At 55.0% G+C, this 10,834-nt stretch overlaps 1 protein-coding gene across 1 annotated transcript in view; it reads right to left on the reverse strand.

Annotated features, from left to right (window-relative positions):
- CSMD1 (CUB and Sushi multiple domains 1) overlaps positions 1–10,834 on the reverse strand; it is a gene marked incomplete at its 5' end in the record, with an annotated part of 650,642 nt that overhangs the window by 20,946 nt on the left and 618,862 nt on the right. The window contains 7 exons of the mRNA XM_014528690.1: positions 3,202–3,246; positions 4,469–4,648; positions 5,972–6,083; positions 6,374–6,447; positions 8,035–8,208; positions 8,696–8,869; positions 9,446–9,625. Coding sequence (XP_014384176.1) covers positions 3,202–3,246; positions 4,469–4,648; positions 5,972–6,083; positions 6,374–6,447; positions 8,035–8,208; positions 8,696–8,869; positions 9,446–9,625 — 939 coding nt within the window. The remainder of the gene's footprint in view (positions 1–3,201; positions 3,247–4,468; positions 4,649–5,971; positions 6,084–6,373; positions 6,448–8,034; positions 8,209–8,695; positions 8,870–9,445; positions 9,626–10,834) is intronic.

Here is a 10,834-nt window from a genome sequence, read left to right on the forward strand (position 1 = left end):
CGCTGGGAGGGGCCAGCTTGCGCCTGTCATTTCGGGGAGGAATATTCCAGATGCCAAACCGGCCTGCGGAGGCGGAGCGTGTGCTGAGGCTGCTCAATGGTTAGAGTTTATCGGGCTTAATAAGAAGTGTGTTAAACTGACCGTGAAATCTCCGCTGATATTTTAGAGCTTCCAGCTCCACGGTGAAGGGCAGGGGGCTCAGAGGGGCTGAGGGTGACAGGGTCGGGTCTCCTGCCCTCACAGCCTGAGTCTCAGCCCCGCTCGGACGTGATGGCCCGTTAGGAGGCCCTGGGCTCTGCTTCCTGAGGTCTTTACACACTGAGCCAGCCGCTCTCACCGACCCCCTCCCTCCCCCTCCCCCATCCTCTCCTCTCTTCCCCGTGTGAGGACATCCCACCATTGGTCAGAAGTCAGATCCAATGGTGTCACATACTATATGTATCTATATGTGTACACACACACACACACACACACACACAATTCAGAAAGAAAGGCAAAACGTCTTTTAAAACTTTAAAATTCACCTCGGTCGGGAGAACTGGCAATGATTATTGAAATATTCTCTTTTCCCCCCACTGGTTATGAAAATTAAACCTACTTTTTCACATTTCTGCTAGCAGACGTGTATGAAACACGCCACTTTCACATCAGACGACACTCCCCCGGCAGCTGCTGCAGGCTGGGCTGGGTTGGGCCGTGTCCCTGGCGTCCGGCCTGGGCGGGCCCACGCAGGTCATTACAGGAGACCCACCGCGAGGGGAATCCACCGGAAACGCCCCGTTTCACTCAATCCACTCAGCACAGGTGGGGACCCTTCTGCAAGCGCCACTCGGACATTTATAGCATCACTCGTGGGCCGTACAAAACTATCCCCTGAAAAATGAGCTGCTCTGTGTGGGCCAAACATTGACCTCCCTCACCCCTGGTGCCTTGGCAAGGCCAGGCCACATGATTTCGCGGGCCTCGCACGGCCCGGGGCCAGGACGTACCCCACCCTGGCTGAGAGCTACGCACGCCGAGGACACGGGGACACTGAGTGTTCCTGCTTCGCTCACTGTCCACTCGGCCGTTTCCCGCCTTCCCGGACAGGCGGGCCCGGCCAGACACAGCCCGCAGCACAGGAGCCCGAGCAGGACAGAGGGCTTCACGGCCATGGCCCTGAGCAGACTGCCCTCCTGACAATGACCACCTCAGGAGTTAAACAGATCCAGGCGGAGGTGTCCACACGGCGCTGAGGCCTCTGAGCAGGGACCTCGATCGCTGCCTCCTCCACCGGCAGCCGCAGGGCCCGGCGACCCAGCTCACCCACGTGACTGCGTTTTCTTTGTTCACATCAATAGCCTTTAAAATGGAATCAAGCCCGGTTGGCTCAGGGGCTGAGCATCGACCTAGGAACCAGGAGGTCACGGTTCAATTCCCGGTCAGGGCACAGGCCTGGGTTGCGGGCTGGATCCCCAGTGTGGGGTGTGCAGGAGGCAGCCGATCCATGATTCTCTCTCATCATGGATGTTTCTATCTCTCTCCCTCTCCCTTCTTCTCTGAAATCAATAAAGATATTAAAAATAATAAGGTGACATCACGATGCTTTCTTTCCCTGATGAGATTCGCACACTCGGCGGGGCTGCTTGTCTGACTGTAACCGTTGGCGGAAGTTGGCCTGGGAGGGGTGGACAGCCTGGGAGCGCGGCCCGAGTGGGGCTCAGAGCGGCTTGTTTGTCTCCAGGTGTGACCAGCGGTCACGTGGGGACAGGGTCGTTTTGGGTCCTTGTCATCTGACGTGTGTGGCCGGTGGCTAATGCAGCAGCAACAGGAAGGCGTGAGACGGCGCCGCCTCGATAAAGACCCCGTTTCAGCAGCACTTCCCTCCGCGGGAGCGAGGTCAGGGGTGGCCATGAGCAGGCATGCATCCCGCCCCCCCATAGAAAAGGGTGCCGATAGCTCAGTCTCTCCAACCAAAAACAAGCCACGGAAACAGCACCGACCACCACAGACCTCTCCTCCTGGGAGGCGCCGCTGCATGGACGAGGAGCGTGGGTTTCCTCGCTGGATTTGTAAATAACATCTGGATAGAATGGCCCGGATTTTTTTAGAGTAGTTTTCATGCCTCATGATGTCCATTGGAGACATTCCTTTCATCCTGTGGGGCATTCTGCCTCGTCTGAGGATGGCGTGTGACACAGCCCTGGCTAAACCCTAGCCTTACACGCACGGGCCACTCGCGGCCGCAGGGGAGCCCTGCGAGGAATCCAGGTCCAGAAATCAGGGTTAAAGTGGAGCAAGGAGAACTCTGGGAAAGCGGCCCAATGGCCCTTGATCTTTTTTTTTTTTTAATATATTTTTACTGACTTCAGAGAGGAAGGGAGAGGGAGAGGGAGAGGGAGAGAGAAACATCAACGATGAGAGAGAATCATGGATCGGCTGCCTCCTGGGGATCGAGCCCGCAACCCAGGCATGTGCCCTTGACCGGAATTGACCCTGGAACCATCCAGTCTGCAAGCCAACACACTATCCACTGAGCCAAACCAGCCGGGGCTGGCCCTATATCTTTACAAAGAGGATCTATTCTGTTTAAAAAGCTTGACGTACAGTACAATCTGGGTACATCGTATTGTTTAAATATTCCCTAGAGTTACAAGAGGGGGAGGAGAGGCGGCTGAGGGAGAAGGAAGGATGCCTGTCCCCGGGCACGGCCTGCGTCTCTCCGATGGGCCTGGTCGAGCGTTAGGCAGGCACCACACACAACACAGAGCGCTGGAGGCCGAGGACGCCTGGACCCTGGAGGCGCCTGGGAGAACACGGAGTGACACGCCTGAACTGCTCGCACCCGGCCCGCGGGCCCAGGCCTCACTCACTCCCGCGCCCGTGGGCGGCAAGGGTGGCCACCCTCTTTAGAAGGCTCTCCATTATACCACAGGCTCGCGTCAAAGTGTGTCCTTTCCTGCCCACGAGATGCCCGAGGCACCTTCGCACGAACCCTCGTGCTGCCTCCACGGGCTTGCCTGTGCGTCTTGTGATGCCCCCGACCACGGTGTGACAGCGATAGAAACTGGTGTGGCCTTGGCGTTTGCAAGGATTGAATCGTGCACGTGGTGGCAGACTCAGGGCATCGGAAACTGTCAAAATGCGCATCCCTGGGCCGAGTGCGGCGGCGAGCAACGCGCTGCGTGTGACCGCGACCTGTCCCTGGTCTGGAATACAAACCTGGCGTTTTAGTAACTGTGTCATTAACTCCTCTCACTCCTTTACCTACAAGTAAAGAGACAAACTGTCATTTTCAAGAGCATTGATTTTGGAATAAGTTTGAAAAAAATGTCAAATGGAAGCAGTTTTCTTGCTCCGGATTTCTTGCGTGTACAAAGTCAGCTCGTCTCCTCCGTATCCATGGTAACCCCTCTGTTCGCAGCAGCATGTCCTGCTGGAAACCAGGGCGGCCTAGCACGTGTGTTTGCGTTTCTGTGCTACAACAGAGAGCCTTGCAAATGAGGGTGGTTTCGTCCACTCCTGACTCCTGTTTGGGACATGCTGCCCCCTCCCTGCCCCCCAACCCAAAGGTTAACAAAATAGCTAAGATTTCATAACTCCCCTTAATTTATGCATCCCCACCGCATCCATGAACCTGCAAGTGAATGTTAAATACCGCCAAAGTATGTCTCTTGCAGAGGTTTAATTTGGTCTATCAAGTTACATTTATCTCAGAATCTCTTAGCTTTTCTAGTTTTGTATCAAACTACAAGTCATCATTTTTAAAATCTGTCTACTTCTATTTCTGAGAGAGAAAGGCCAGAAAAAGTGCCTAAGGATTCCTAACTGCAGGACTATAAGCTCCAGGAAAGGAGCACTGAGGGGGTGGGCTCCGCCACGCTCCCTAACGCTTCTCGATGGTGGTTGGCACTCAATGTGCGTAGAACCTAAGTAGGTGGGGAACCCGGAAGGTGAGCTCTCATCAAGTCTGACCCAGAATTATGACTCTCATTTGTAAATATGCAAATTTGTGTGTGATTAGTGCTTCATTTCCATGTTAATAGCTTTTGTAATTTCAAAGGTAGAACCAGTGTCAAGAACACATAAACTCATATTCCACCACCAAACAGCTTGTGGTCTTTACACTCACAGGGTCTGGTTTAATATAAATATAGTACTTGGTGACATTTGTCCCTTTTCATTAAAAGATACATTTTCCAAATATATACATTATCTTTCTTTTAACTCGCCATGCTTTTCTTCAGCCAAATCGCTTTTCTCTTTGGGTGAACGTGTGATTCGCAGATCATAACATCTGCGTCTGCCCTTAGCCTCACACACTTCCTGCACACACGTGCACACAGGGCCCACACGGAAGCACGGAGGGTCGGGGGCTGACATCACCCGGGGCTGGTGCCTGTGAGCTCACACCCGACGCCGGCCTGATGGCGCCAGCGTTCCGCTCTGCCGCGCGGGAGGCCTGTCCGCCTCCTCCCCGAGGACTTACTTTTACAGACGGGCGACTTCCCGGTCCACTTGAGATCGGCCTTGCACGTCCTGTGCTCAGAGCCGCCGGCCAGGAAGAAGCCCGGGTGGCAGGTGTAGACCAGGGTGTAGCCGAAGGCGGGGAGCTCGATGGCTTGCACGTCCGCGTGGGCGGGCGTCTCGGGCTGTCGGCAGGCATGAGCTGAAACGGGATTAGTTCCGTTAGGACACGGGGAACCCTGTCCGTGAGGAAGGGAACATGTGTCTAGAGAAATGCAGAAGCAGGGCACCCGTTTGGGAATGGCTATGGAGTCACTTTACAATTAAAACTGTGAACACGGTATCCCCCGAAATACCAACAATATCCCGGCTCCCTCTGCGCTTCCAGCAGAATGAAGGCGGGGTGCCCGCTCCCGCCTGCCTCCCCCTCCTCCTCTCTGCCCCTGTCTCGCTCTCTGCTCTGTTTCTTTTTCTCTGTCCCCCCACATAAACTAGGCTTACAGTTGTGAGCACGCAAAACCCCGTTTCCTTTTGTACTGTTATTCATTAATTATTGTGTTCTTTTCCATACAAACAACTGTAAACCTATGTTTGCCAGCTGCCGTACACACACATGAATGTCTTCCTTCTACAGATGCATGTGTGATTGCTTATGTGTAGGAATTTAGACTAGAAACCAAAGCTTTGAAATACACCGATCACATTTGGTTACCATTAAGATAAAGACTATGTTACGTTTCCGTAAAGACCAGTGCTATGAACGAAACACACAGATGGACACGAGTGCAGGCATGCCTTGATTTTTGTCTGAAGGCAACTAGCAAATTTACTATTTAGTTAAATAAAAAAAATAACTTTGGCCCGGCCAGTGTGGCTCAGTAGCTGAGCGTTGTCCCATGAACCAGGAGGTCATGGGTGGATTCCAGTCAGGGCACATGCCTGGGTTGGGGGCTCCATCCCCAGTGGGGGGCGTGCAGGAGGCAGCCGATCAGTGATTCTCTCTCATCATGGATGCTTCTAAATTATCTCTCTCCCTCTTCCTTCCTCTTTGAAATAAATAATATATATATATACACACACACATATATTTTAAAAAGCACACTTTAAACATTCCTGTCATGTATGGGGCATATTCCCTCAGCAGTTTACCCCTTGCCCAGGGGAAGGAACCCTAGTAGGAGCCATAGAGCGGCACCCACAGGCCCGCCTTCCCTCTGTGACGTCCCTACAACGCTGTCCATTGGAGTGAGGGAGAGGCGGCTCCTCAGACCGCAGGTGCCTGGGGAACCCCTGCAGGGCCAGGTAACCCTGACCTGTCCGCCTCTGGCCACCCCGCCCCGGGGTCTCACTCAGCAGGGCTCCCCCAAACCCCCAGGGAACGCTGCTGCCCCTGGTCCCAGTGAGTCCAACTCGGAGAACCCTGGTGTGGGAGTGACAGACACTCAAACGGACACGAGGAGCCCCGCACTGTCCCCCGAAGCTGAGCACCTCCCGGCGTCGGGGCTGAGGCCGGGGCCCCACTTACGGATGCACTCGGTCTGGATCCCGCTCCACGTGAGGTTGGCGAGGCAGGTGCGCGTGGTGGAGCCCTGCACGTGGTAGCCCTTCCTGCACCTGAAGAACACGCTGCTGCCCACCTGCCGGGAGACGGACGCTCAGTGCTCACGCTCCCCGGGAGCCCGCGGCTCAGCCGACACCGAGCGCCAGAGGCACGCGTTCCCATAGGAACCGAGAGCAGCCGCTCCCGTGGGAATGACGCCCAGTCACCCCGTTTTCGCCGCTAAAACACCGAGATCCATCCTGCCTGAGTGAGCTTCGTGTGGGCAAACATGGCATGAGGCGTGGCACATGGAAACATACGCTTATGTGTAAGGAGCAAGCACCTGCTATCCTGACAGAACGATGCCGTGAAATAGAAAGGCCTCACCTCGTAGCCCCTGGAGCTGTTTTGTATTCCGAAGTGTGGGGTCCCCGGGTCTGGGCAGGTGTTGTGAGCAGGATCTGAAATTCACAATCACAAACTGAAAACAGGGTAGGATACTAACAGGCCGCACATAAATGAGACAATTGCCTTTAGACACATGTGCCCGATGTTTTGTATGTACATTAGGAATTAAGGGAAATCGCTCTTTCCACCTTCTGTTGAGATGCCTTTTAGATAAGGGTTTCTCGTGCTTTATCACCCCACAGTCTTATCAGCATAGCACCTGCTCCGTCCCTCCCTGGACACGGTCTCTCTCCGGACCTCCTACACCAGTGGTCGGCAAACTCATTAGTCAACAGGGCCAAATATCAACAGTACTTCTTCAAAATAGACTCGCCCAGGCCAAAAACCGACTTCTGCGCATGGGCCACGAAATTTCAATCGCACTGTACGTGCGCCCACACGTGGTATTTTGTGGAAGAGCCACACTCAAGGGGCCAAAAAGCCGCATGTGGCTCGCGAGCCGCAGTTTGCCGACCACGGTCCTACACCAGCTGGTTAATAAACTCCATCTCCCACAACCCCCTGCATGGCCCAGTTTTAAGGAGTCAATCAGTGGCCACTCCTCCATCCTCCGTGACATCAGTCCGTTTACTTAAGTCAATTTTCCTCAAAATGGAGGACACATATTTGATGCTACAGGACGGAAGCCCGTGGCAGCCAACGGTGGCATTTTCCTGCCGCAGGACCTGGGCCATCAGGGGACACGGACGCTCTTCAACTTGCTTCCCTCCAGCTGCTCGTGGAAAACTTAAAAAAAGTGTTTTCAGACGGCACCGTCTCGGGGGAGAAGCATGTGTTTAGCAGACGGAGCGCTACTGTCAGCAGCACGGGAAGCGAAGGGCAGTGAGCCTGCCTGCGGGGAGGGGGGCCTCAGCCGTCGCTTCTAAGTAGATGTCGGTCCATTTCTGAGAGAACGACCGAGACTGTCTGTGAATCAGGAGCTGCTCCCACGACCCGCAGGCAGCAGCCTGTCCCCTGCAGCGGGTGCCCCCGGCCACGCCCTGTGCCTACGGCAGTGACAACTGAGTGGGGAGTCAGGGGCTGGTGTCCACGTCGCTCACAGGAACAAATGCCGTCTCTACCCCAGCCTGCCCATGCGGCGGAGTCACCCTACACCGGGGACGGGGGGCGCGTAGAAGGTCTCTTCTGTTGCAAGTTTCGCTCCCATTCCCTGAGGTCACCGGGACCTGAGTGCCCACGTGACCCTGGCTGTCATCGCTCACAGCCCAGCGGGTTCCACGGGGACTCAGTGGGGAGACAGGCAGGCGCTGGGATGGGAGAGCAAGGGCGAGGCTGGCTCCAGGCTGTGGTTGTTTCCAGAACCGGAACCCTGACACCTGCCAGGAAGCTGCGGGTCCCCTAAGGAAGACCACTGCCAGGTGATGGGCCAGGGGCAGTGACTGGGCAAGAGAGCCCGGCCGGGGCTAACAGCACAGTGCGGACTGAGGCTCCCAGTTCATTTGCACGATTTAACGGAGGTGCCACCTACCCTGTGGGTCTCTACCCAGGGAATCAAGGGGCATGATCCAGGAGACACTGCCCTCACAAATGACCCCCCCATGTCCTCACCCCCAAATGCCCGAGGGCAGCGCAGTCCTTACCGATGCAGGCGGGCTGCACGCCGCTCCACGCGCCGTCGGCCTGGCAGGTCCTCCGGGGAGAGCCCACCAGGACGAAGGGCGGCCGGCACTGGAAGGAGACCTCAGACTTGTAGGTGAAGCTCTTGCCGCTGAGCTGGCCCTCCGCGGGGGTGCCCGGATCTCCACAGAACACAGCTGGCGGGACAGCACAGGGTCAGCGCGGAGGCGCCCCGGGCTAGGTGACCACGACCCTCACCCCGCTCTGCTCCGCCTTCGGGTACAACCATCAGGTCAGAATCTGCCTGGCCGGCGTGGCTCAGGGGTTCAGTGCCAACCTATGAACCAGGAGGTCACGGTTCGATTCTGGTCATGGCACATGCCTGGGTTGCGGCTCGATCCCCAGTAGGGGGCATGCAGGAGGCAGCCGGTCCACGATTCTCATCATTGATGTTTCTCTCTCTCTCCCTCTCCTTTCCTCTCTGAGATCATGAAAATATATTTTAAAAAATAAATGAAGGGCAGAACCCGCCCTTGGGCAGTGGCAGCTCCACTTGGACATTGCACTGTCCCCGCCTGGTCATCAGGGACACACGGCCGCGTCCTCCATCATCTCCCCAGGTGCTCACGCCCCTGCGGACGCAAAGGGGACCCACGGGCGGGGGGGGGTTGTGGGGGGACTTACGCAGGCACTGGGGCGTCTCCCCCTTCCACACGCCCGGGCCCTCGCAGGACAGGATGGCGGGGTGCGACAGCTGGTAGCCGGCCGCGCAGCTGTAGCTGATGCTGGCGCCCCAGTGGAAGTCGGTGCCCTCCACTTCTCCATGCGGGACGGGAGGCGGCGGGCTGCACAGGACGGCTGCCCAGAGGAGAGGACACAGGTCAGACCAGCCAGACCAACCTCGCGGCCGCACGCCTGCACGATCCACGCTTTAACGTGACCTGAATTTCGGGGGACGCCTACGTGCAGTCGTTTATGTTTTAATAAAAGAATGATTGAGGGAGACAGTACATCCGATCGATACAACCTCTCCCTAATCTCTCTTCGTTAATTTAGATCAAGGACAGAGAAGCGAGGCCAGCGCACCGTCAGGAGAGTGACTGGAGGTGACGTGAGCTCGGTACACACTTGGCCGCGGACGGAAGGAACACTCCCATCCAATTAGTCTTTCCAAGAAAAAAGCTCAGGGACTGCGCCAGCGACTCACTACTTTGATTTTTAACAGTGGGATGTATACATTTTAGTGTCATAACTGTTTTCCAATCATTTTGCAAAAAAAGGGAAAAAACAAATAGAAAATCATGTGATCTGCCATTTGAAAATTCGTTTACAAGCATTCCTAGTGCATAGAGGGATGACGCTCATGCAAGACGGAGTGAAGCGCAATTCCACAAGCACTTCCCCGGGTGAGACGCACCGCGCACAGGGACCCACCTCTGCAGACAGGTCTGCTGTGGCTCCAGGCGCCGTCCCCCAGGCAGCGGAGCGTGGCCCCCGAGGCCGGCTCCAGGACATGGCCGGGGCTGCACTGGTAGCTCACGGTCTTGTTGAAGGTGAAGTCGGTGCCGAATTGGATGCCGTTGGCTGGTGTGCCCGGATCTCCACAGCTGATGACTGAGATGCCGGAACAAAGCAGAAGCAGAGAAACACAATGGGCATGGGATTAATTAGAACCGGCTCCTACGCAGCCCCTCCCCTCAGTTCCACTCAGACTGACTCCCCCATGAGTGGTCACAGCAGGGATGTTCTCTGGCCATTCCATGGACCAGTGTTTGGAGGCGCAGATTTCTATCCCATCGGTGCCTGGTTGTGCTGAATCTATGCAATCCTATCGCTCCCTAACCCTAACCCTAACCCTAACCCTAATGCTAAACCCTAACCCTTACCCTGTCCTAACCTTAACCCTTACCCTAATCCTTACCCGTATCCTAATCCTAACCCTAATCCTTACCCTAACCCTAATGCTAAACCCTAACCCTAACCCTTACCCCAATCCTAATGCTAAACCCTAACCCTTACCCTAATCCTAACCCTAACCCTAATGTTAAACCCTAACCCTTACCCGTATCCTAATCCTAACCCTAATCCTTACCCTAACCCTAATGCTAAACCCTAACCCTAACCCTGACCCTGACCCTAACACTAACCCTATTACCCAACCCCTTACCTTAAACCTAATACTACCCTTACCTTAACCCTAGCCCTGACCCTAACCCTGACCCTTACCCTAACACTAACTGTTACCTGACCCTTCCCTTAAACCTAACCCTAACCCTTACCCTAATCCTAACCCTAACCCTTACCCTAACCCTAATGCTAAACCCTAACCCTGACCCTGACCCTAAACTGTTACCCTACCCCTTACCTTAAACCTAATACTAACCCTTACCTTAACCTTAACCCTGACTCTTTCCCTAACCCTAACCCTTACCCTAACCCTAATGCTGAACCCTAATCTAGCCCTGACCCTAACCCTGACCCTTACCCTAATCCTAACCCTAATCCTTACCCTAATCCTTACCCTAACCCTAATGCTAAACCCTAACCCTAACCCTGACCCTGACCTTAACCCTGTTACCTGACCCTTAACTTAAACCTAATACTAACCCTTACCTTAACCTTAACCCTGACCCTTACCCTAACCCTTACCCTAACCCTAATGCTGAACCCTAACCCTGACCCTGACCCTAACCCTAAATGTTACCCTACCCCTTACCTTAAACCTAACACTAACCCTTACCTTAATCCTAACCCTGACCCCAACCCTGACCCTAACCCTGACCCTGACCCTAAATGTTACCCTACCCCTTACCTTAAACCTAA

The sequence above is a fragment of the Myotis brandtii genome, unplaced genomic scaffold, assembly GCF_000412655.1.
Source record: "Myotis brandtii unplaced genomic scaffold, ASM41265v1 scaffold646, whole genome shotgun sequence".
Lineage (NCBI taxonomy): Eukaryota > Metazoa > Chordata > Mammalia > Chiroptera > Vespertilionidae > Myotis > Myotis brandtii.